General features: G+C 44.3%; 1 protein-coding gene across 1 annotated transcript in view; it reads right to left on the bottom strand.

The window, feature by feature from the left end:
- IFT52 (intraflagellar transport 52) overlaps positions 1–27203 on the bottom strand; it is a 36774-nt gene that overhangs the window by 5658 nt on the left and 3913 nt on the right. The window contains 10 exon segments of the mRNA XM_005657667.4: positions 345–453; positions 1670–1757; positions 6906–7060; positions 11197–11265; positions 13094–13180; positions 16925–17051; positions 22841–22912; positions 23997–24072; positions 24360–24489; positions 26538–26625. Coding sequence (XP_005657724.2) covers positions 345–453; positions 1670–1757; positions 6906–7060; positions 11197–11265; positions 13094–13180; positions 16925–17051; positions 22841–22912; positions 23997–24072; positions 24360–24489; positions 26538–26625 — 1001 coding nt within the window.

The raw sequence follows: 27203 nt of genomic DNA, 5'->3' as shown, positions 1-27203 counted from the left end.
TTCTCATTCAACTGCTCCCACAACCAATGGCCTAGATTTGCTGAGTGGTGGCCAGGGTCAGATTTCATCCTGGCGTCACTCAGGACAGAACTAAAGACCCACAGGAATCAAAGCTGAGTCTGTGGCTTGCTTGGTACCATGTGCTAACTCACTGAGCTAACTGGCCTCTAGAGAAACAATCTACATCATTTACATGAAATAAACAAAAATTGTAATTTTATATTCCCATCCATATTGCATTCTCCCTAAACAAACTCTAAGCTTTCTCCCATGGTAAAATCTCAGAAATTCACAATGTAATAAAACTCACAAAGGAAAACAAACAAAAATTTGACCCAACTCACACTTATTGGTAATCTGAGCAAGCCGGGCCTTCTCGGAGGAGAACGTCTCGTCTAAGTCAAACAGCTCCAGTGGAGGAGGTGGTAGTTCCCTGAAACTTGGCGGGAAAACCTAAGAGGCAGTAAGGTCTTTCATGAAAGAGCACAACCAAAGCCATAACTGACAGTGATGCGATGCAGGGAAAAGGAGGAGAGGCCAACTCAGCCCTTCCTGGGAGACCCACCCAGCGCCCCGCACCTCCTTCTGCCCTGACCCATGAGAACACAGCAAGCAAGACGACAGCCCACTATAAGCAACTCAGCAGAACCAGCCCCACCACCCCGAACTGGCCACACTGTGCCAGGGCCCATTAACTCGTGCAAGGACACAAGGCTTGGGGCTTATAGGGTTTATTTGTGTTGAATATTTGATTGTACAAGTTGTTTCTCATCTAATCCCGAGTTCTCTAGGGACAGAAACTGGGGAAACAAATGTAGATTAATGTACCACGTGCTGAACTTGGAGCCAGAATTTGCAGGTATGAACCAGTGGCATTCTCATAAATGTTGAACTATCATTCACAACAAAAGGCCTGAGGAGTTCCACTGTGACTCAGCAGTAATGGACCCAACTAGTAACTGTGAGGATATGGGTTCGATCCCAGATTCCACTCATTGGGTTAAGGATCCAGCGTTGCTGCCAGCTGTGGTGTGGGTTGCAGATGCTGCTTGGATGCTGTGTTGCTGTGGATGACATAGGCCAGTGGCTGCAGCTCCAATTTTACAACTAGCCTGGGAACTTCCATATGCCACACATGTGGCCCTAAAAAGCAAAAAACAAAGAGAAACAAAAGAAAACAAAAGGCCTGATCTGTAGCATTTGTCATTTTCTGTTTTGTAAATACTTTCGCCATAGCCAATTTTCAAGCTACCAAGATGAAGCCAACTGGCTCATGACATTCCAGAATGAGGTGGGATATGACAATTTTGAAGGCAAGTGGAATCCATGTGGAACTAGAATGTTGAAAAATAACCTATAGACTGCCCTTGGGCTGTTAGAATTGCGCTGTGAATCTCGATGCCCCTGCCTGGAAAGCTCAAAGCTCTTCCTCCTTTTTTACCCAGTTCTCACAGATACCCTCCAAGCCCACGAGATGGGAAATGCTGAAGGGCCAGAAAGGTTTATGCCCTTGACTTCTCACCTGGGAACTAGAGCAATCGGGAGGCCCTATAGAATGCTAATGGTCTCTGTGCACGTTCAGAGCCAGAGAAACCAAGCAAGGTCAGCTGGCAGGGGAAGGGCAAACAGCCCGGCCCTGCGGTGGGATGCCCCACATACAGCTACTCACTGCGGGCTGAAGGGTGGGCAGCGGCGTCTCAAACTGAGGTTGGATGAGCTGGAGAGGTTCATGCTTCACGTTGAGCTGTTCGTGAGCCCTGTGTTAGTAAGAAGATTAAAAAAACAGGAATCAAGATGAGACCCTGTGGCAAAGCACGTTTAATTGACCACATCGTGCTCTTCACCAAATCAGGAGGTTCAGCATAAACGCACACACGATGTGTTGTTAGACACAATGCAACGATCCTCTGGGGACTCTTCTCTCCAGTAGCAGACATCGTGACTTTATTGACAACTGAAAGGGAAAGTTCTTGCTTTCAAGTTTCATATTAAGGTTCTCCTAAATAGGCTTTTTTTTTCTTTAGGCCCACACCCAGGAAATTCCCAGACTAGGGGTCAAATCGGTGCTGCAGCTGCCGGCCTACACCACAGCCACAGCAACTCAGGATCTGAGCTGCATCTGTGGCCTACACCACTGCTCACAGCAAAGCTGGATCCTTGACCCACTGAGCGAGGCCAGGGATTGAACCCTCATCCTCATGGTTACTAGTCCGGTTCACTACCACTGAGCCACAGTGGGAACTCCTAAACAGGCTTTTAATTTTGACCTAGTAGACGCTGTGAATCTGGCAACTCACTGTGCCTCCTTATTTGTTTCACCATCAACAGACAGGAGTCAAACCTGAAGTCTGCTGCTGGCAACTGAACAGATCTGTAAGATATACATTTCTGTGTGCTCGTTCACTCCACAAAGATTTACTGCAGCTACTAAGTACCAGGCAGTTTTAGGCACCAGGAGTAGAGCAGCAGGGGGAAAAGAGAGACAAGGCAGGCCCTCATAGAAGTGACATTCCAGGAGAAGAGAGACACCCAATAAACAAAAGCCAAGATGCCAGGTATTAATAAGCATTACAAGAAGCAGATCAGGAGAGAGGGACAGAGACGGGGGAGGGGCAGAGAGTGTGGCCTGTCAGAGCAGCCCTGAGCAAAGGGAGGAACAGATCATATGGTCATCCTCGGAGGTGTCCCAGACAGAGGCAAGAGCAAGGAGAACAAGGAAAAGGGTGCCAGGCACTTGTGCCAGAATAGCAGGACAGCCAGAGGAGAGCACCATGGGAATGAGTTTACAGAGTCAAGTTCTGACCTTCCCCTTCGGTATCCTTTTTTTTTTTTTTTTGTCTGTGTCTTCAGCATGTAAAGTTCCGGGTCAGGGAGCAAATCTGTGCCACACAGCAGCAACTCAAGCTGTTGCAGTGACAAGACTGGATCCTTAACCTTCTGAGCCACCAGGGAACTCACCTGTGGTAGTTTTTTTACTACAGCTTCCCCTTTGCCTCTATTCTCCCAAACATTTATTTGACCTTTTGCACTATGGTGCAAATTGTCTTTTTTTTTTTTAACTTCATGAATTTTATTACATTTATAGTTGTACAACGATCATCACAACCCAATTTTATAGCATTTCCATCCCAAAGCCCCAGCCCTTACCTCCACCTCCCAACCTGTCTCCTTTGGAAACCATAAAGTTTTCAAAATCTGTGAGTCAGTATCTGTTCTGCAAAGAAGTTCATTGTAGAGTTCCTTTCATGGCTCAGCACTTAATGAACCCGACTAAGATCCATGAGGTAGCAGGTTCAATTCCTGGCCTTGCTCAGTGGGTTAAGGATCTGGCATTGCTGTGGTCTGTGGTATAGGGTGCAAACAAGGCTCAGATCCCTGTGGCTGTGGTGTAGGCCAGCAGCTGCAGCTCCAATTTGACCCCTAGCCTGGGAACTTCCATATGCTGTGGGTACGTCCCTAAAAAAGCCAAAAAAAAAAAAAAAAAAAAAAAAGCGGCAGCTTATTGTGTCCTTTATTTTAGATTCACATGTATGTGATGGCAATGATGGTGTCTCACTTCAACTTCACGTAGCATGAGAATTTCTAGGTCCAACCATGTGGCTGCAAATGCCATTATTTCCTTCCTTTTAATGGCTGAGTAACATTCCATGTGTATATGTACCATACCTTCTTGATCCACTCCTCTGTCGATGGACATTTAGGTTGTTTGCATGTCTTGGATATTACAGAGTGCTGCAATGAACACTGGAGTACATGTGTCTCTTCAATTCATGGTTTTCTCTGGACAGATGCCCAGGAGAGGGATTCCTGGATCAAATGGCAATTCTACTTTCGGTTTTCTGAGGAATCTCCACACTGTTTTCCACAGTGGTTGCACCAATTTGCATTCCCACCAATAATGTAACAGGGTTCCCTTTTCTCCACACCCTCTCCACATGTATTGTGTGGTGCAAATCGTGCAAGCTGGCTGACCTTCTCTGGGATTGAGGAAAATTACCTTTTTTTTTCCTTCAGGGCCACAGGTAGGTGTGCCATATGCAAGTTCCCAGGCTAGGGGCCAAATTGGAGCTGCAGTTGCCAGCCTACACCACAGCCACAGCAATGCCAGATCTGAGCTGCATCTGCAATCTACACCACAGCTCATGGCAACACCGATCCTTGACCCACTGAGCAAGGCCAGGGATCAAACCCTCATGGATACTAGTCGGATTCGTTTCCGCTGAGCCACAACAGGAACTCTGAATTAGGAAAATTAAAATACACTCAACCAATTTAAACTGAATGCTCATTTGTGGCCTTTCAAAACTCATCTAAACAAGCAAATGCCAAGGGGTATAGACAGAGTTCACCCCTGGCCTTTGCATGGGTGCTTTCAAATAGGAGAGAGGTCTCGGACTGCGGGAGGGCAGTTAGCTGAGCTCATTGCTGGTCACCTCCTCCACTCTTCCCAGGTGCATGGGGAGCAGAGCACCCTTCCTAGCAATGAGCAGAAGATCTCCATGAAGAGAAGAGAAAGGACTTTTCTGGAGCATCTGCTACATGCCATGCACAGCGCCTAACCCAGTGCTAGGCACCCATTTCCTTAACTCCTCAAAACAATCCTGGACAGTGGGTGTAAACTCTTAAGGAAAAGGAAACAGTGGGTGTAACACTGGGTGTAAACTCTTAAGGAAAACGTATAGAGATGATGTAGCTTCCCAAGGTCATGTGATTAGGAAGTGACAAAGGCAAAATTAGAACTCAGACCTGGCCAATCCCTGCCAGCCAGAAGCACCGCAACTCAGTCCACCCAGAAGGCAGAGCGATGTCAGAGGTAGTTCTAAACGCAAGGCCCTCCTGCAAAGAACCCTGCTGCCAAGTCCTAGCCTTGGTCATCTAGCCATAATGTTCTGCTTTCTGTCCCTCGATAGAACTGTGTATTTATTTATTTATTTTTTGCTTTTTAAGGCCGCACCCGCAGCATACGGAGGTTCCCAGGCTAGGAGTCCAATCGGAGCTGCAGCTGCTGGACAAATGCCACAGCCATAGCAATGCCAGATCCCAGCCACATCTGCGACCTACACCACAGCTCATGGCCACACCAGATCCTCAACCCACCAAGCTGCATCCTCATGGATTGTAGTTGGGTTTGTTAACCACTAAGCCACGTCGGGAACTCCCTGACTGTATATTTAACAATAAAACAAACACCATAAGTCTTCTCTTTCTCCCCTCAGCTCACCACCTCCCTCCTACTAGTAACCAACATGTACCAGATTCAGGGTTAAGGTTGGCCGGATTCAAATTTAGACCCCACCAAAAGCTAGCTGTGTGTGCTTCAGTGTTCTGATATGATTATTACATGATAAAGCAATGTACATAAAAAACTTACATGACACTTGTTAGAAGTCAGGGCTAAATGCAGTTCAAATGGCAATTAGGAATAAACTTCTGGAGTTCCTGTGGTGGCCAGCGGAAACAAATCTTGACTAGTAACCATAAGGTTGAGGGTTAAATCCCTGGCCTCACTCAATGGGTTAAGGATCTGGTGCTGCTGTGAGCTGTGGTATAGGTCACAGACCTGGCTTGGATCCTGTGTTGCTATGGCTGTGGCGCAGGCTGGCAGCTGCAGTTCCAATTCAATCCCTAGCCTGGGAACTTCCATATGCCATGGGTGTGGCCCTAAAAAGCCAAAAAAAAAAAAAAAAAAAAAAAAGGCATAAACTTCCTTATCTAGACACACCCTATCTTTGCTCATAAAGCCACCTCCCTGCAGAAAGCTCTCTCCCAATACACCCACCTCCTGGGATTTTCCTCACCTTTTAAACTGCAGGACCCAGCAGAGCGCCAAGCAGACACAGGCCACCAAGAAATGTTTGATGAAATAACTGATGCCTGGTTGGAGCCCCTCTTTCAGAAAGCCTTCCCTGCTCACCCCAGTCAAAATTGAATCCTCTTTCCTCATTATGCCCATGGCCTCCATTGTTTTTTGTTTATTTGTTCTATGGCCACACCCACAGCATATGGAAGTTCCAGGCCTGAATCCAAGCCACAGCTGTGAGCAAAGCCGTTGCAGCTGGATTCTTAACCCACTGTGCCACAGCGGGAACTCCCTATGGCCTCCAGTCTTATTTCACATTTAGCATTAGTACAATAACCCTGCATTACAGCTTTTCTCTGTCTCCTCCATAAGACCATGAACTTTGGGTGTGGTGCTCGGCACAGAGCTCTCTAAGTCCCTGTTGACCCTGAACGTAAATACAGGGGCAGGACGTGAGAGCATCATCTGTAGCCATGCCCTGAGCTTTTGGTTTATCCAGATGCAGATGCTGGCCAGGCTAAAGATGCTCAAAAATGTCAGTCCCTGCCCCTGTCATTAGGGATGGAAACCAACAACAACAAAGCAGGCAATGAAACGGGGTCAAGCACTGGCCTGAAAGTCACTCAGGCCTGGCCTAAAATCCCTGCCTCCACCTTGGGAGAGTCCAACCCTCTCTACACTCAGCTGGAAATGAGGCAGGTAACTCAGAGGACTACTGAAAGCATTAAATGACAGAACAACGTGGAGTGCTCAGAGGGCGACTAGCCTTCTTGATTTCCTGAGGGGGTTCCTGGGACATGGGACTCTCTGTGCTAAGACCAGGAAAGTCCTGGGCAAACCCGAACAAGCTGGTTTCTCTAAATGCCCAAGAGGGAGCCTGGAACACAGCAGGGGCTGGTAACTGCTGGCAGTTGCCTTGGCATCAAGCCCCCTCCCAATCTCCCAACTATTTCAACCGACCTCATCAGGCCGACCTCATCCAGATCCCAGGACACAGTTTGCACATCATGCTCGCCATGACCTTCACTCCCATCCCCGGGCTCGTGTCTTCAAACCAATCACTCGGAATGGAGCGTGGAGCAGCAGAGAGAGCCGCGGTACTGACTTGATGACCTTGGGGAGGGAAGTGGTATCCAGCTGGTAAATGGACAGGTCGAAGAGGGTGGTGAAGTCCCTCGGGTTCTCATCACCCTCCTGGAGACACACTCGCAGCCGCTCGGACAGGGTGGCCGTGTCAGGCACCATCATGTAGTCGGAAATCTGAAAGCCACAAGAGGACTCCCTTCAGCAGAGCAGGGGCAAGAATTTACTCAGTCTGGTCTCCAGCGTCTCAGGTCTAAATCTTGCTAAGAGACCTTACTGTTCATGATCATTGACAACTAAACCATCAACAAGCCACTTTTGGTGGAAAGAAGGGCAAAGGTCACCTGGGAAAACCCCAACGCTGGCAAAACCCAGCTCTGCAATGATTCGTGCCACACAACCCTGCGGACTGGTCTCCTTTTCATTTCATGATCAACGATCTTGGAGCTCGGCCATCAGCTAGAGTCCCAAGTTCATTCCTGTCTCCCCTTCTTTTAGGCAATACCTTCCTCTGTCACTTCGAACATGTAAATGACTTTCCCTTTCTTAATCTGAGCTGACGACCTTATTTTTCTAGCTCAGTGAGAAAACGGAAGCAATCGTAAAAGAAAGTCCACAAGCTCCCATTTTAACGTCTGACCTCTGTCCAGCTACCAGCATCTGGGCCGCACACTCTGCTTTCTCTCTTGTCCTATGCATGAAGTGCCTGTGACCCAGCAATGACGACCCTCTGTGGACACTACACCCCAGCCCTTCTCACCTAGTTGAGGACATGCTTGCAACACTGCTGAGAAGCCTTAATGATGACTTGTGTTGTGTTGTTGGTAACAGTAAAAGATCAGGAAAACCCTAAATGTCTGTCAATAAGAGACTGGTTAAATATATCACAGTACAAATGATGGTTAATTCAGTTTTCAAAAAACAAAACAAAAAACAATCAGGAGTTCTCTTACAGCCTAGCAGGGTAAGGATCCAGCATTGTCACTGCAGCAGTTTGGGTTGGGTTCCTTCCCTGGCCCCATGAATTCCACATACCACAGGCATGCCCCCGCCAAAAAAAAAAAAAAAAAAAAAAATCAAAAGAAAGCTCTTCATGAATAAATATGGAAAAACCTCCAAGACATACTGGTAATTTTTTTTTTTTTAATTTTTAGGCTGCACCTGTGGCATATAGAAGTTCCCAGGCAAGCGGTCAAATCAGAGCTGCAGCTGCTGGTCTACACCACAGCCACAGCAACACCAGATCCAAGCCACATCTGTGACCTACACCACAGCTCACAGCAACGCCAGACCCTTAATGCACCGAGCAAGGCCAGAGATCAAACCAGCATCCTCACGGATACTAACTGGACTTGTTCCCGCTGTGCCACAACGGGGACTCACATACTGGTAATTTTAAAAAGGAAGGTACTAGACAGGGTACATAACACCATTTGGGTAAAACAAGGAGGAAGGGAAGTACACACACTCATGCACATTTGCATATCTCTGTATAAAATATCTCTGGAAGAACATACAAGAAACTGCTCACATGGCTGTCACTGGGGAAGGGAACCAAGTGGCTGGACAGAGACAGGAGGAAGACTGTTCACTGTGAGGGCTTTTGAATTCCAAAACTACGTGAATGCATTACCTAGGCAAGCAAGAAATTTACATTTAAATAAATGTATGCTGGCAACAAGAAGTTTGTTTATCTCCTTTTAAAAAATTTTTTATTATATTGGAGTTCCCGTCACGGCGGGACAAGAAACAAAGTCAAAGCATCAACAAATAAATGCCCTTCCTAGCAACATCTGGCTGCTGTAGAGGCCTCAAGCCTCTAACAGGAAGGCATGAGGTGAGAGCAGTAACAAGGGCACTGGCTGTGGCAAGACACACACCCGGGACATGGCACAGACATCAGTAATGGGCCCAGCAATCCCGAAGGTCCTGTGGCTGCTTCTCAGCTCTGTCAGAAGCAGGCTACAAAAATCCCGGTTCAGACAACTCTCAGGGCCTTAGATGTCCAGACAGAAACATTAAAGAACACTCCCAGGACCGCTGGTTCTCATGACTTCCTGGTAGATTGTGAGGTAAAAACGCGTTATATCAGTTCCTCCAGCCCTTTATCGAGCTATCATTTTATCAACCACCATGTGAAACTGAGCTGTTGTCTGGATTCGAATCCCATTCCAACATAACAAGATTTAATCCAAGGCCTTACAATACAAAGGACATTTCTCACCAGGTCTCACATCTGGAAGGTGTATGAAACCGTCCGGTTTTGGAGAAAGGCCTTAACAACACTCCCTCCTCTGGCTTTCTACTGAACCAGGCTGGCGTCACTTGTGGTGGAGAGTGACCAACAGAGCAACAGAGAAGGCACAGGCTCCAGAATCCGCCTGAAGTCGGCGCTAACAGCTTGGCTGCTGTTAATCTAAGTGGGAACCTTGAAGAATGTACTTCAGTCTCCTCAGCTAGAGGACAGGGATTACAGAGACTTAGCAGGGGCAAGGCGGCCACACAGAACAGGAGCAGACGCAGCCCCTCTTAGTGCTGCTTGCCTTGACCCTCGACACTAACTAGGACTGGCCTCTGCCAGAGACGCCGCCCACTCAGAGCTGGGTCCTCTGAGATCTACAAAGCGAATTCCTGGCTGCGCCCCAGCTCTTCTGTTTTGGGGTCTTACGTCACTTCTCAGGAGGAATTTATGCAAAAGAGCCACACACTTCATGTTTCCATGTAGGAAATATTTTATTTATTTTTGCTTTCTAGGCAGTACTCACAGCATATGAAAGTTCCTAGGCTAGGGGTCTAATCGGAGCTGCAGCTGCCAGCAGCCACAGCAACACCAGATCTAAGCCTCATCTGCAATCTATACCACGCAGGATCCCTTTTCTTTTTTTTTTTTTTGTCTTTTTAGGGCCACTCCCGTGGCATATGGAGGTTCCCAGGCTTGGGGTCTAATTGGAGTTGCTGCTGCTGGCCTACGCCACAGCAAGGCCAGATCCAAGCCGTGCCTGCGACCTACACCACAGCTCACGGCAACGCCAGATCCTTAACCCACTGATCCTAAACCACCAGGGATCCAACCAGAAACCCCATGGTTCCTAGTCGGATTCGTTTCTGCTGCACCACGACAGGAATTCTGCAACGCAGGATCCTTAACCCACTGAGCAAGGCCAGGGATCGAACCCGCATCCTCATGGATACTAGTCAGATGCGTTTCCACTGCGCCACAACAGGAACTCCAGGAGAATATTTTAGACAAAGGGATCTCCTGTTTCCTAACCCAAGTCAACCTCTGGGTTTCCCAGCCAAGCCTGTCCTCAGCGAGAGTGAAGGTAGTCAGTGGACAATCACTTCTGATTGCTTCTTGCCCATCGCCTGTTACCCAGAGCCAAGAAACCATCTTCCTGACATTTCAGAGTTTGAGAGAAGTAATTGATGAATGAATAGACTGAATCAGGAGACCTGGGTTTGGGTTTCAGCTCTGCAGCTACTTGCTCTTTGAGCATAGTGCAATCTTGCAGAATTTCAGTTTCCTCATTTATAAAATGAAAATAAGACCATCTACCTCCCAGGGCTGTGGTGAGGTTCAAACAAGACAATCAATGAGGAGGTATGTGATATACAGTACCTGGTATATAATAACTACAAGAGTTAAAAAAAAAAAAAAGTCTTGATAGATACAACAGATACATAGCACTTTTTACACCCTATAGTTTAATGAGTAAATTTACACCTATTAATTTAGGCCTCACAATTACCCTGTGAAACAGAGGACACAGGTATTAGAGAACTAAGGTGAAGAAAAAAAGGTCAAAAACAATCTGCTCAAGGTCCCAGGGCTCATGCTGGAACAGGACCTAAAATGCGGTGATTGGCTCCTATCTTAGCACTGGTCTCACCACTCTCCCGTCTGGTAAGTATTATCATAAAGGCAACAAAATTGGAGCTTAAAATTTAAATTCTGATGATCTTTGTTTATGAAAAAATTCTTTTCATATCGTTCATATTTTTGAAAGAAGTATTTCTCTATAGACACGTACTCTGAAAGTTTGTGCCAGAGAACATATATTAAATTCCAATTATTTTATATACATAGAGAGAGGTGCCCACCCTACTGAATTCTACAACTAATTATATAACTTACTGATTTATTATTTTTTACAACATGGCCTCCATCTTGCCAAAAAGCATCACTTCCTTCCATCTGCCTTCCAGGGAGATAAAGTAAGACAGAGATATTCCTTTGGAACTGTTAGAAGGGGTGCTAAGAAGCTGGACCCATTTTTCATTTCAAAGTTTTTTAATGATTCACAACTTCCTACCTCTGGGTCCTCAGCATCAATCTGGTTTAGTTGGATGTCTCCTGCCGTGAGCCACTGGAAAACAACATCCTGGATTTAAAACAACAACAACAACATAGAATTAGACATGGGTTATTTGAGAAAGCTAAGGGCAGGACTAGAGAATTAAATCAACGAAGAAAATATGATAAAGGGAAAGAGACTACACCAGTGATTTGAAAAAGGGGAGCCATTCTTCTCTCTTGGTAAAATTACATGAAAAATAAAAGTTGTCATCACCCTAACGCCACTTTTATCACTGGAAATTTATCATTTATCCTAGGGCCCTCTAACCTCTAACCACAGCCAAAATTTATAAAAATCTGTTCATAGTCCCAGAACAATCCTCTTTACTGTGCTGATGACAGTCTGCACTTAAAGAGTAGAATATATCCAGATTCCCCCAGAATATGTCTACAGACAGTAGAACTTCATACAGACTCCAGAAACAAGATCTATTTTTTTTTCCCCTTTTCATTTTTTTTTTTTTTTTTAGCCAAACCCATAGCATGCGAAAGTTCCTGGGCCAGGGATTGAACCTGCGCCACAGCAGGAACCTGAGCTGCCACAGCGACTACACCAGCTCCTTAGTCACTGAGCTACCAGGGAATTCCCAGAAAACAAGACATTAAATTAATCTCTCAATATAACAATAGTCCTTAAAGCTGAAGGAACTTATCTCGTTAATGAAAAAGCCCAGTGGGCCCTTCTCCCTGGGGTGAGTGAGTCACAGACATGAGGCCAATGTCCAGCTCTGGCCCGCACTTTCATCCTTCACAGGACATGCTTCCCTCACACTAGTCCAACAAGCAACTGCACTGCCTTTCTCTCATTGCCCAGCTCAGTCGGTGACCAGTCTTGTCAGGACCCCACCTAAATCCCACTAGTGCTGTCCAGCTCCCCCGCCCCCCACTCACACATTCACTGCCTTCAGTCAGGTCATTGTCCCTTCTTGCCCGGCCGACTCTGCCAGCCTCCTAAATGGCTCCAGAGTGCCCTCTCCCTTCCATCTTCCACACGACTAAAAGAGAGGTCTTTCTAAAACACAGATCTGACATGAAATAGTGCCATTTGCAGCCATTTGGATGGACCTAGAGATTATCAAACTAAGTGAAGTGGTCAGAGAAAGACAAATATCATTTACTATCACTTACACTTAAATCTAAAAATGCAAAACAAATGAACTTACAAAGCAAGCAGACTCACAGATAAAGAAAACGAACCCATGGTCACCAAAGGAGAAAGCTGGGGAGGGATGAATTAGAAGTTTGGGATTTGCATATACACATTATTATATAGAAAACAGATAAACAACAAGTCCTACCGTACAGCACAGAGAACTATCCCAACAATATATAATGGAAAAGAATCTGAAAAAGACTATGTGTGTGCGTGTATAAACACATGCACATCTGCATCACTGCTGTACACCTGAAACTAACACAACATTGTAAGTTAACTATACTTCAATTAAAAAAAAAACCCCAAAACAGAGATCTGACTATGCCCAAGGCTGCTGGACACTCTACCAGGGCTTTCTGGAGAAGGTTCAAGTTCCTAGGGTTTATATGTGAGGCCCTGGTTGGGCTTACTCCTCCCCACTTCCCCAGGGTGGCTCCCACCACAAGGTGGCATGCTTAGATATGCCCACCACATCCTTCTGAATTTAATTCTCTGTCTCCCACGCACTCTCTTGATGTCCTAAAAACTTTTTCAGAGCAGAGACTATGGCTGACTCAACTTTGTAACCTTAGTGTCTGGCATATGATGGGCTCTGAATAGCTGGTTTTAAATTAATAGATGAGCTCAGCAGAATTTTTTTAAAATAACATGAAAATCACACACATCATTCATAGTGTGATAAAAGAGAAGAGCTTACCATGATTTTGCTGTTTTCTTCTTTATCCAAATATTGGTCACTGAACATGTGACATGAGCCAAGCACAGCTAGTTTCCCACCTTGGTCCTGTCGATGACAAAGCAGTGTCAGATGTTCAGATCCCAAAATGTACCAAGCGCATCCTAGTTCCCATACATTTATCATCAGAATCACGTGGACATAGTCTTATATACTAAGAAAGCCCAATTCACATGAGTTTTTTTTTTTTTTTGACAGCACTGGCAGCACATGGAAGTTCCCAGGCCAGGGACTGAATCTGAGTCACAGCTTCAACCTACACCAGAGCTGCAGCAATGCAGGATCCTTAACCTACTGGGCTGGGCTGGGCATCGAACCCTCGCTGCCACAGACAATGCCAGATCCTTAACCCACTGTACCATAGCAGGAACTCCACACATGAGTATTTTAATGGTCTAGAAATGTCAATTATGATATCAACTACCATAGTTTAGATACTTCCATACCCCTCCATTTGACTTCAACAAAAAGCAGTGTGAAGTGGTTCAACAGCATGTTCCCATTGTTAGTCAAATTATAAATGAAAATCATCATCTTAAAGGAAAAAAAAAAAGAAAAATCCAAAGACAATCTATAAAGCTTCAGACATTTTATGAGTACTAACAAAGGAATGTTAACTAAGATTCAAACAGAAAACTAAGCCACGAGCATGAAAAATTCACAAAAGTAATGACTGGTTAATGACAAAAAAATTCTATTATTAGTAATTTTAAAAAATCAAAACAAAGTATTTTTTCCTATCAGTGTAATAAAGCAAGAAAAAATAACTACAAACAGTGTTGGTCAAGTTTTAATGAAGTAAGTTCTTTTATACATTGTTGCTGAAACCGTCAACATATGCAACAAAGCAATCTGAAATATACCAAAAACTCTGTACAATTTTATAGTCATAATCACAAAAGATTAGAAATAAATCCAGGAGTTCCCGTCGTGGCGAAGTGGTTAACGAATCCGACTAGGAACCATGAGGTTGCGGGTTTGATTCCTGCCCTTGCTCAGTGGGTTAACGATCCGGCGTTGCCGTGAGCTGTGGTGTAGGTTGCAGACGTGGCTTGGATCCCGCGTTGCTGTGGCTCTGGCGTAGGCCGGTGGCTACAGCTCCGATCCGACCCCTAGCCTGGGAACCTCCATATGCCGTGGGAGCGGCCCAAGAAATAGCAACAACAACAACAAAAAAGACAAAAAGACAAAAAAAAAAAAAAAAAAAAAAAAAAAAGAAATAAATCCAGGAGTTCCCATCGTGGCGCAGTGGTTAACGAATCCAACTAGGAACCATGAGGTTGCGGGTTCGGTCCCTGCCCTTGCTCAGTGGGTTAACGATCCAGCGTTGCCGTGAGCTGTGGTGTAGGTTGCAGACGCGGCTCGGATCCCGTGTTGCTGTGGCTCTGGCGTAGGCCGGTGGCTACAGCTCCAATTCGACCCCTAGCCTGGGAACCTCCATATGCCGTGGGAGCGGCCCAAGAAATAGCAAAAAGACAAAAATAAATAAATAAATAAATCCAAATGTTCAACCACAGAAAATAGCTAAGAATAATGTGGCACAACATTGTAAATCAACTATAATTATTAAAAAAATGAAAAAAAAAAAAGAATAGTGGAACTCACTCTAGTTGTTAAAGATTAGAAAGGGTATTCCATAACATGGGAAAGTGCTTCTGTCATAATATTAGGTCAAAAAAAAGTGTGCTATCAATTGTGCAACTACTGGAGTTTAAAGCCTGTGAGGCAAATAAACAAAGATGAGGCACAAGCAAACGTGGGAGAAAATGATCAAAATGTCAGCCAGGGCTTCCTCGCAGTGGTACAATGGGTGGCGTTCTTTTTTCCCTCCATCTCTGTATTTTAAAAATTTTCTACCATGAGCATATATTATTTTGTAATGAGAAAAAAAACAGTGCAATATTAAAAATACAAAATGAAATCAAATTTTCTAGCATCATCGCATATAGGGAACAGGCACAGTTATAAGGGCACTGGGAAAGAATGACACCTAAGCCAGAGATGTTGAGATACAAACACACAAATGCTGTAAATAAAACAATATTTGCAAAACAAACTCTGACTTGTCCCACACTAAAAGCAAATACTTCAGAGAGAAAACATACCATTACTATACCATAACCACTACAAATATGTCAGTTGCTGAAAACAGTAAGTGATTTGGGTAGTATCTACAGAAAGAACTGGGCTGTGACTTGAAACCCTGTAGGTAAGTAAATTCAAACCCTCTCTACTCACAGACTTATATTTTCTTTAATAATACACAGTTGACCCTTGAACAAGACGGGTTTGAACTGAACGGGTCCATTTACAAGCGAATTTTTCTCTTTTCAGCCACGCCCATGGCATTCAGAAGTTCTGGGGCCAGGGATCCAACCCAAGCCACACTTGTGACCTGAGCCACAGTAGCAACAATGATGATCTTCAACCTGCTGCGCCACCAGGAAACTCCAATAACACTTTAATTTTAAAACACTATTTCCAGCTATTTAGGAGAGACCAACTATCATGACACCTATATGAATTTTGTCTAAATACCAGCTTCCAAACTCAGCACAGACATTTATTTACTTCCTAATAAAGTGATGCCAGAGCTTTTAAGTATGAGAGGGAAAAGTCTTACCTAGGCCCTTCGAAGAAAAAAGGACCATGTAGAGCTAGAGACATGCACATCTCTGGACAAAAATTGAGAGGTCAGCTGGTGAATTCTAAGTCTTGGTAGACAGATGAAGGTGAATTCAGCAAACACAAATTAAAAGGCAGTGGAGGCATTCCCGTCGTGGCACAGCAGAAACGAATTCGTCTAGGAACCATGAGGTTTCAGGTTCCATCTTTGGCCTCGCTCAGTGGGTTAAGGATCCAGCGTGGCAGTGAGCTATGGTGTAGGTCGCAGATGAGGCTCAGATCTAGCATTGCTGTGGCTATGGTGTAGGCCAGCAGCTACAGCTCTGATTAGACCCCTAGCCTAGGAACCTCCATATGCCACAAGTGTGGCCTGAGAAAAAGACCAAAAAAAAAAAAAAAAAAAAAAAAAAAATGCGGCGATAACAAGGAGGGCTGTGTTCTCTGGGGCCACCCACTCCCACACTTGGGGGGTTCTCCAGGATGAGAACTGAGCAAATAGACTTCCAAAGAAATGTTTTCCTGGGCTAAACTAAGATACCAGCAGCATGATTCTATGCATTGTGGTGCAGTGTGTTAACTCAACCTTTCCCTGCATGGATTCTCCTGCATTGAGAGCAGGTTGTCAGAGATGGTTATAACACAGGCAGCCTCAGGCTACAGTGGAAAAGCTGTGAATTTAGAAGAAGAGTTAGGTTTAGGTCTTTTTTTTTTTGCTTTTTAGGGCTGCACTGAGGCATATGGAAGTTCCCAGGCTACCCAGGCTACGGATTGAATCGGAGCTACAGCTGCTGGCCTACGCCACAACTACAGCAACACAGGATACAAGCCGCGTCTGTGTCCTACACCACAGCTTACAGCAACGCCGGATCCTTAACCTATTGAGCAAGGCCAGGGATCAAACCCACACCCTCATGGTTCCTAGTCGGGTTCATGAACCACTGAGCCATAAAGGGAACTCCCCAGGTTTAGGTCTTGACTCCGTCAACTACTGGACAATCTACTGTTTCCCCATCAGTAAAATGTAGTTAACTGAAACCCTACTTTACAGAACTGTTGTGAAGACCAATGAGAACATACACAAAACCCCTACGGACACAGAAAATCAGTTTTCATCATTTCGGTAACAAAAAAAAAAACATATCCACCCACATCTAAGAAAGACTGTACCTTTGAGTGATAAAAAGCCAGGATGGGTCTGTTAAGTGGGAAACAGACAGACCCTGTGGACAGAACAGCCACTGCTGGTTTCATGACATTCAATGTGGCACCAAAAGGATAGACAAAGGTGAGAGCCCTGAAAGAAATAAAGAAATGCTCATGGTTTTTAATGAATAAAAAAGTTTTTGAAGATAATCCCAGTGTTTCTTGAGTAATTCATGATCAAACATAAAATTTTTTATAAATTTTTTATAAATCAAACAGCTTTGGCTGTTAATTATTAGTATAACTCTAGCTACAAGCTTGTTTTGTTTTTAAACTCAATAAATTTTATTACATTTACAGTTGTACAATGATCATCACAACCCAATTTTATAGCCTTTCCATCCCACCCCAGCCCATCCCCTGACTCCCAACCTGTCTTCTTTGGAAACCGTAAGTTTTCCAAAGTCTGTGAGTCAGCATCTGTTATCCAAAGACGTTCACTGTGTCCTTTTTTTAGATTCCACATGTAAGTGATAGCATATGACATTGTTGTCTCACTGTCTAACTTCATTTAGCATAATTACTAGGTCCATCTATGTTGCTGCAAATGCCATTATTTCTTTCCTTTTAATGGCTGAGTAATATTCCATCATGTATATGTACCACATCTTTACCACTCTGTTGATGGGCATTTAGGCTGTTCCCATGTCTTGGCTATTGTATATGGTGCTGCAATGAACACTGGAGTACATGTATCTTTTCTAGTCATGGTTTTTTCTGGCTAGATGTGGAGGAGTGGGATTGCTGGATCAAATGGTATCTAGCTACAAGTTTGACAAAGCATTTTAAGAAATGTGAATCTTGGAGTTCCCATTGGGGCACAGTGGTTAACGAAACCAACTAGGAACCATGAGGTTGCAGGTTCGATCCCTGGCCTAGCTCAGTGAGTTAAGGATCTGGCGTTGCCATGAGCTGTGGTATAGGGCAAAGATTCGGCTCAGATCTGGTGTGGCTGTGGATGTGGCGTAGGCTGGCAGCTACAGCTCTGATTAGACCTCCTAGCCTGGGAACCTCCATATGCCACAGGTGAGGCCCTAAAAAGACAAAAAAAAAAAAAAAAAAAAAAAGAATGCCTGTTATTAGAAGGGTATGCTACCTGTGGAACATGTATGTGAATAGCAGCATGCATTTATCCCACACTGGACACTTCTACACAGACCTGCTGTGGAGTCCCTCCTCCACACCCCACTATCCCGGCAAAGACTTCGAGTATCTAGAATGAATCACGACTTGGGGAAATGTACCCCTGGAAAGGGTGTTGGGCAGAGTGGGAATGGGGGGGTGCAGACCTGGGTGAGGTCAACCCCTGCAAGAGGGTCTGTGGTGTTACTGAAAGAAAAATGGAGCTCTGTAAAGGCTGTTGTTCGAAAGAAGTGTCCTTGGAGTGGAAATAAACCATAATCTTAAAACCAAAGTATAAAATTAGAAACTGGGGGTGGGGTGGGGATGGGGACAGGCAGAGGGAATACATATATAGCGTTTCCTATATGATTCTAATTTTCCTTTCTTTTAGACCATTTTTTCCCCCTTTTTATAGCCACACCTGCAGCATATGGAAGTTCCCAGGCTAGGGGTCCAATCGGAGCTGCAGCTGCCAGCCTACACCACAGCCACAGCCATGCTAGATCTGAGCCACATCTGCGACCTACACCACAGCTCATGGCAATGCCAGATTCTTAACCCACTGAGTGAGGCCAGAGATTGAAAGATTGAACCCCCAACCTCGTGGAGACTATGTCAGATTCTTAGCCTACTAGGCCACAATGGGAACTCCCTAGACCATTCTTTTTAGCTTAAGTTTAAAATTATTTCCTTCCAGGGTTAGTTTCCCCTGTCCCTCCAGCAAAGTCTTAACTATACCTATGACTTCCATGTCACATGGTGGTTGAGAAGTACCTGCCTCATGTTCCCCATTCTCCCCTTTGCACCCCTGCCCCAGCAGCACCCCAGTAGAGGGAGCTGCAGCCCATGGTTTCCAGGGCAGGAGCAGAAAGAAATGGGCAGCTGACAAAGACGAGGAAAAAGGGAATGGGAGAAACAGTTATGCAGATGTCAGGGGACATCCTTCCTCACTCTTGCCGCAAATGCACTCGAGCAAGGTAATTCTCAAGAATGGACACCAGGAGTTCCCACTGTGGCTCAGCAAGTTAAGAATCCTACTAGTATCCAGGAGGATGCAGGTTCAATCCCTGGCTGCGCTCAGTGCATTAAGGATCTGGCGCTGCCGTGAGCTGTGGTGGAGGCCGCAGATTCGGCTCAGATCCCATGTTGCTGTGGCTGTGGGTGTAGGCCAGCAGCTATAGCTCCAATTCCACCCTGGGAACTTCCATATGCTGCAGGTACAGCCCTAAAGAGACCGGAAAAAAAAAAAAAAAGAAAGGAAAATGGACACTTGAGTTATATGATGAAAACTGTCAGCTTTTATCATTACATTCCTCTATTTCTTTTTGCTCTTATTACTAAGAAGTTAATCAGACAGATATTTTGATAAGACTTTAAGCATAAGGCTAAATGTGCACCCCCAAACCAACACAGGACTCTTCTTAACCACATGTGAATGAGTAAGATTAGTTGGGTGACAGAACATTGTAAATCAAGTATAATAGAAAAAATAAAAATCTTAAAAAAAGATTAGTTGGGTGAAAAGTTTGGAAGAGTGTATTCCTGGAAGAGGAAGCAGTTACATAAAGGCCCTAAAGTGAGAAGGAGCTTAGCATGTTTAAGGAATTCAAAGTCAGTGTAGCTACAATAGAGAAAGAGAAGGTAAAAGGGACAAGATAAAAAATGAGGCTAAATGACACTATGAGGCTCCAACAGGTCAAGCTATTTCAAAGCACAAAGCAGAACTGCTTAGCCACACCTCAAAGCCTCCTAAGACATGTGCTATTTCTGAATGACCCAGAAACAGCCATTTGCCCTTCACTCCAACTACTGAGGAATTAATAATTCAATAGCAAGTAAGAAATGATGCCTTGCACTGTATAGAGCACTTTCACAGCACTGCCTCATTAGAGCTTCCCCACAACTTTGTAAGATTAATACTGTCCCCATTACACAGACACAGCAACTGAAGTAAGAGTGACTTTGCCTAGGGTCACCCTGCATGTAAGGCAAGAAATCAGGAATTTCTGGAGTGAGTTCCTGTCGTGGTGAAATGGTTAACAAATCTGACTAGGAACCATGAGGTTGCCAGTTCAATCCCTGTCTCGCTCAGTGGGTTGAGGATCCGGCATTGCCATGAGCTGTGGTGTAGGTCGCAGACAAGGCTCAGATCTGACATTGCTAGGGCTGTGTGGCGTAGGCCAGTGGCTATAGCACCAATTTGACCCCTAGCCTGGGAACCTCCATGTGCCACAGGTGCGGCCCTAAAAAGGAAAAAAAAAAAAAAAAAAAAATCAGGAATTTCTAAATCTCTCTAACTTCAAGTCCACAGTTCTTTCATTTATTAACCAAGAATTAGGTTGTGATTCTTGAATGTCAAATGCGTTAACTTATGGAGTTTCCTGGTGGCTCAGCAGGTTAAGGACCCAGTGTTGTCACTGCTGTGGCTCTGGTCACTGCTATGGCACAGGTTCAGTCCCTGGCCTGGGAACTTCCACATGCTATAGGTGTGGCCAAGAAAGAAAAAAAAAGTTAACTTATGATATATGTTACTATATATTTTCCCCCTTTAGGATATAAACTTGGTTTCATACTAAGAAAGGTCTTTCCTACTCTAAGATTATAAAACATTCACCTATAGTTTCTATGGTTTCATTTTTAATATTTAAAAATTTATCTAAGGAGTTCTCCTGAGGTGCAGCAGGTTAAGGATCTGGCCTTGTCACTGCAGTGGCTTAGGTTGCTGCAATGGCATAGGTTCAATCCCTGGCCTGGTAACTCCCACATGCTGGAGGCCAGCCAAAAAGACAAAAAAAAAAAAAATCTAATCCATCTGAAATCTATTTTGGGATGTGGCATGAAAATGGAAATTTAGCCAAAATTATATCATCCATTCCCTAATAATTTGAAATGTCACTTTTACTGTAAACTAACAACCCCTACCCTCCACATATATATATTGGATCTGATTAGAACTTTGTAATAAGTTTTAATTATTAAAAAAATTCAACTTTTATGGGGCAAAATACTGCAAAGTAAAAAGGTAAACTGGGAAAAATATTTGCAACACATGGAGGTTTTATAAATGAGTAAGAAAAGACAAACCACTGATAGAAAAACAAGCAAAAAGCAGTGAACAGGAAACTCACAGAAGAAATACAATCAGCCAATGACTTTAAAAGCCACCCACTAAGTAATAATCAAAGAACTGCAAGTTAAAGTGGGACCACTTTCTTTTCTTTTTTTCTTTCTTTTTTTTTTGCCACACCTACAGCATGCAGAAGTTTTCGGGACAGGGATTGGGACAGAGGTCGACTGAACCTGAACCACAGTAATGACAATGCTGGATCTTAACCACAAGGCCACCAAGGAACTCCAAAAGTGGTAACACTTTCAATAGAATATTCCACACTGGCAAGAGAGAAGGGAGCATGTATGTAGGGACTGCAAATGTTACAAATGCCTGGAGGGTGACTTACTAATATATTTTATTTGGCAATGCATCACCTGGAAGATCTCTGATTTAGAAACCTGAATGCTAAGAATCTGGCCTACAAAGATATTAGCTAAGTGTACAAAAATTGAACGTATAAAGATATTCACTCTGTGCTTTGTTATTTATGATAAATATTAAACTGTTTATAATAACAGTATGGAACAGAAGTTAAGAGTATATACAGGCCCTGGAGCAGACTGTCTGGGTTTGAAACAGTTCTGACACTTGCTAGATCAAGTGAGCTTAGGCATCAACCTCTCTGTTATCTCAACTGATGAACTGCTGTGAGGATTAAATGAAATAATAACACATGCTGTGACATAGTAAGTGCTCAATAAATGAAATAATAACACATGCTGTGACATAGTAAGTGCTCAATAAATGTTAGGTGCTGTTATTAAAGCAAAATATTATAAACTACCTAAATGTTCAATAATAGGAGATTGGTTAGATTAGGATACATCCAATTTAATCTAGTCATTAAAAGGATAAGACACTTTTTTCTATTTTTATCTGTTAAAAAATGAAGAAAATCTAAATATGTTTAGAAGGATTAGCTTTAGGGAGAGGGGCATGGATTGAGAGCGGAGGTGTTCTATTTTCTTCCTTTTGAACTGCTGACACTGTTTTTTTGGTGAGAGTTACTTGTGTAATCAGAAATGAAAACTCTTGGAGTTTCCGTCATGGCTCAGTGGTTAACGAATCTGACTAGGAACCATGAGGTTGCGGGTTCGGTCCCTGCCCTTGCTCAGTGGGTTAAAGATCCGGCGTTGCCGTGAGCTGTGGTGTAGGTCACAGATGCAGCTCGGATCCCATGTTGCTGTGGCTCTGGCATAGGCCAGTGGCTACAGCTCTGATTCGATCCCTAGCCTGAGAACCTCCGTATGCCGTGGGAATGGCCCAAGAAATGGCAAAAAAAAAAAAAAAAAAAGAAAGAAAGAAAACTCTTCATTTTGAAAAAGAAAATTCTTTTTTTTTGTCTTTTCTAGAGCCGCTCCTGTGGCATATGGAGGTTCCCAGGCTAGGGGTCCAATCGGAGCTGTAGCCACCGGCCTACGCCAGAGCCACAGCAATGCGGGATCCGAGTGACACCTGCAACCTACACCACAGCTCACGGCAACGCCAGATCCTTAACCCACTGAGCAAGGCCAGGGGTTGAACCTGCAACCTCATGGTTCCTAGTCGGATTCGTTAACCACTGAGCCACGACGGGAACTCCGAAAAAGAAAATTCTTCAAATGACAAATACATTCCCTTCAGGTGGGCTGAGAAAACACACTTACTGGGCATTGTTTCCACTGCTCTCCTCGTCAATGATTCCAGGCACTGCCTTCCCTGCAGCTCGGCTAATTTCCCTTGAAGAAAAAAATGAAAATCTGGTAAACAAAAACATGCAGGAATTTCATGCTCCCTTCATTAAGTATGAACTAGATACAAGGACTTTGTAGATTTATTCAAAATATAATTCTTAAAAATTAAATAAAGGTACACCTACACAGCTACACATCTTTTGGGAAGCTGGCCAAAGTTAATATAAAAATAGAAGAATCAGTTCCTCCTTCTTGAGTCCTGAGGGAAAGGTCCATATGCACACCAGACCCACATCCTAGTCCTGTGTTCTAGGCTCTGCATCTTCAAACCCAGCAGAGTGCTAGACATACAGCAAGTTCAAGTGCGGAATAAACCTTTTTGAATATAGGGAAAAGCTCTCAGAGGGCCCCTTATGTTGCCCCCTCACGCGTTAATTTCCCACATTCTCAAAGTCCCTACTTTGTTTTAGGATCCAGTGGATCAGAAAAAAACTGACTTCATCCCAGGCTCCAGGGGTGGAGAATACGACCCAGCAGTGCCATCAGGGCATGCTCTACCCTCTGCCACAGCAACCAGTGCGTGATGGGCATGTGGCCTCAGCCAGCTCAAAGAGCAAACCTCATATCTGCTCTGGCTGGGCATGCTGGGACCAAGGCATGCGCTCTTGCAGAAATGGTGTGGCACGAGGACATGAATTTTGAAGACTGTTAAAACTATTCGGCCCCCACATAGGAGAGTAGAGCCAAGAGAATGACAGAGAAATGGAACTGGAGCCCTGATGACATCATGAATCTTTCAAGCCATATTCAAAGTCTGCCCTATTTCCTGGCTTTCAAGCGTGTGAATCAATGGAGTCTCTTTCGTGTTAATCCCATTTGAAGTGTTTTCTGTCACTTTCAACTGCATGCATTCTAACCGGCAAAAACGTCATGTGGAGTAAGGTTTCAAAGGATGGGAGGTATAAATTGATGGATGAGAAGTAATAGAATAAACTATAATAGAATAAAACAAAAAGGCAAGAAAGGAAAGAGGGCCAGAGAAAAGGATGTATGAGAAGAGAGAAGGGAAGAGCCATGCAGGCAAGAGGAGAGCCACTGGCCAAGTCATTTCTGCTTTCAGTATGCTTACCTATTCAAAACTCCATCGGAAACCAGGGCTTCTTTAGGATGGAAATACTTATAATACACATTTCTAACCACGGCATCTTTAAAGGGAAAAGAGAGGAGAGTACATCTTAGATGAGAGGTAAGCTTGATATTACAGACACGTACCAATTTTAACCTGAAAGGAATCCTGGAACTATATTCCAATCTCTCATTTTATAAATGGAAGACTCCTAGAACTAGAAAATGCAAGTTGCAAGTGAGGCTGGAATGCTGGACCATGCACCCTTACAGCCCAGGGCTTTTTCCAATGTACAACCAGGCCAAAGGACCATAATATAAATAACAAATAGAAAATTACTGCCTCTATTAAAAGAAGAATGATTACCGTTATTAACCATGATTCCATACTCTTCTAGGAGAAAGTTAATATTGGTATCAAATCTGGATTCCCCACCCTCTCCCAGCATCACAAGAATATCTCCACCTCCATCAAGGTACTTCTTCAGGACTTCAAACTACACAAAGGAAAAAAAAAATTATGAATATACTCCAAAGACTTCTGTCCAAAATACTACGAATAAGACCTTAACTAGCTGAAAAATAAACACTTCAAATCTATCACGCACTTAAATGTACATGTATTTAAGACAATAAAAAACTTACTCTCTACATAGGACCTCCACACTTGGCTTTAAGCATAAAGCTGCAAAACACTCAAGTTGAAATGACATTTTCCAAGTTGACTATCAGAACAGCAAACCAAGAGTGGAAAACTACAGCTAAAGGAAGGTCACAGGTCTCCTCCAATCAGCATCCTTGGTCTTGACCCAATACATGCTAGCTGTACCTACCTTCTCCCGACAGCCAAAAATGTCTCTGGATGTTGCAAAATGTCCCCGGGGGTGGGGAAGGGGGTGCAGAGTGAGCAAAAACACCCCTGGTTGGTCACAACCTTTCTTCACTGCCAGCCAAGGATATCAGGATGAAGTCATTTCACACCAACCGCAAGGAGGATCTCTGTTCAAGTCACTGACTGATCAAATCACTGACTGATCAAACCACGTGAGAAATGCATGCTTATCTCTGGAAAGCTCTTTGGCTTTCACAAAGCTGGGGAGGGAAGGAAATCGAGGGCTGATTTTGTTGACTTAGCCCAAGAACACCTGGGGTAGGTAACATAGACCCATAGTCTCTCAACTGTCTTCAAGCACTCCACCAGAAAAAAATATGAATGGGCACTCCCATAAGCATAGATTCATACTCCCATATATTTAGCTAATTATGAAACACACTCCCAGGAGTTCCCATCGTGGCTCAGTGGTTAACGAATCTGACTAGGAACCGTGAGGTTGCGGGTTCGATCCCTGGCCTTGCTCAAGAGGTTAAGGATCCGGCGTTGCCGTGAGCTGTGGTGTAGGTTGCAGACTCAGCTCGGATCCTGCGTTGCTGTGGCTCTGGTGTAGGCCAGCGGCTATAGCTCTGACTCGACCCCTAGCCTGGGAACATCCATATGCTGTATGAGTGGCCCAAGAAATGGCAAAAAAGACAAAAAATAAAAATAAAAAATAAAACACTCCCAAAAGGACATTTTTTAAGGGCATTAAATATATGGATAATAGACACAATTTCCTTCTGGCATCGAAGTGGTTCATTGCACGCATCCCCCTCTGGAAACAATGGCTCAGACCAGCGCTGCTACAGCAGAGCCCTCTTGCTCTTGTTTGCAACCTGGATTTCCTTTTCTCCCCCAGCTCCCTAAATATAGAAAATACAGTGCCACAATTAACATCTCCCTGGGGCTTTCCTCCCAAATGAGACATAACTTCACAGATTCGGGACTCCACACAATACGCTGACCCATCTGTGGTGAGTCTACATACTCAGACTTATATTTAGTCTTTGTTTCAAAACGTCAATGAAAAGAAGTGTTCTAGGAGTTCTCGCTGTGGCACAACGGAGTGCTGGGACCAAAGCCTGATCCCCAGCCCAGCGCAGAAGGTTAAAGATCTGATATTGCTGCAGCTACAGCGCAGGTCGCAACAGCGGCCCTGATCTGATCCCTGGCCTGGGAACTCCATATGCTGCAGGGTGGCCAAAAAACAAAAACAAACAAACAAAAAAGAAGTGTTCTAGTGTATGTATGCTGAAGCATTAACAAACAAAAACAGACATACATGTTCTTCTAGAGTATATGTGCCCACATATTTGCAGCTGAAATGTACACATTCTTTGTATAAATCATCTCCCTTTAATTTCTTTACATTATAGTTAAGACATTAACTTTTTTTTTTTTTTTTTTGGTCTTTTGTCCTTTCAGGGCTGCACCCGCAGCATATGGATGTTCCCAGGTAGGGGTCCAATCGGAGCTACAGCTGCCGGCCTACGCCACAGCCACAGCAATGCCAGATCCAAGCCGCATCTTCGACCTACGCCACAGCTCATGGCGATGCCAGATCCTCAACCAGGATGGAGGCCAGGAATTGAACCCACATCCTCATGGATCCTAGTCATGTTCATTAATTGCTGAGCCACAAAGGGAACTCCCCTTATGGATATCTCTTACCTCAGCTGCAGTAAATTTTTCCCTTGGCCCCGCTGTAATCCACAGTTTCACCCCAATTAGCTTCTCAGATGTGATTTCATCTTTTAAGCTAGAAATGTGATTTTAAAAGCAAGCGTCAGATCCACTATTTATACCAATTTATGAGCTACTTTAGCATCTAGACTATGGAATCAGAGGCTACAGAGGCCCAGAGACGAAGGGATTTAGAGGGACCTGGTCCAGTCTCTCTCCCAAAGTGAATCCTCTCTAACAGACCTGCCACAGAGTCATCGGCTTCCACTCAAATACTACCGAAAGCCAAGGTGTCCAAACTAAACCACACTAGGGCATAAAGAAATCCTCCAGGAGTTCCCGTCGTGGCGCAGTGGTTAACAAATCCGACTAGGAACCATGAGGTTGCGGGTTCGATCCCTGCCCTTGCTCAGTGGGTTAAGGATCCAGCATTGCCGTGAGCTGTGGTGTAGGTTGCAGACACGGCTCGGATCCCGTGTTGCTGTGGCTCTGGTGTAGGCCGGTGGCTCCAGCTGCGATTTGACCCCTAGCCTGGGAACCTCCATATGCCGTGGGAGCGGCCCAAGAAATAGCAAAAAGAAAAAAAAAAAAAAAAGAAATCCTCCAAATGCTAATTCAATCAGCTCTTCCATTTGCTTACATGATTACATATCT

This window comes from Sus scrofa, chromosome 17 (genome assembly GCF_054392235.1).
Source record: "Sus scrofa isolate SSC_HxYL_T2T_F1_AM1 chromosome 17, Sscrofa_HxYL_maternal_Yorkshire_Landrace_v2.0, whole genome shotgun sequence".
In the NCBI taxonomy this organism is placed as follows: Eukaryota; Metazoa; Chordata; class Mammalia; order Artiodactyla; family Suidae; genus Sus; species Sus scrofa.
This window is presented reverse-complemented; position numbering and strand designations above follow the sequence as displayed.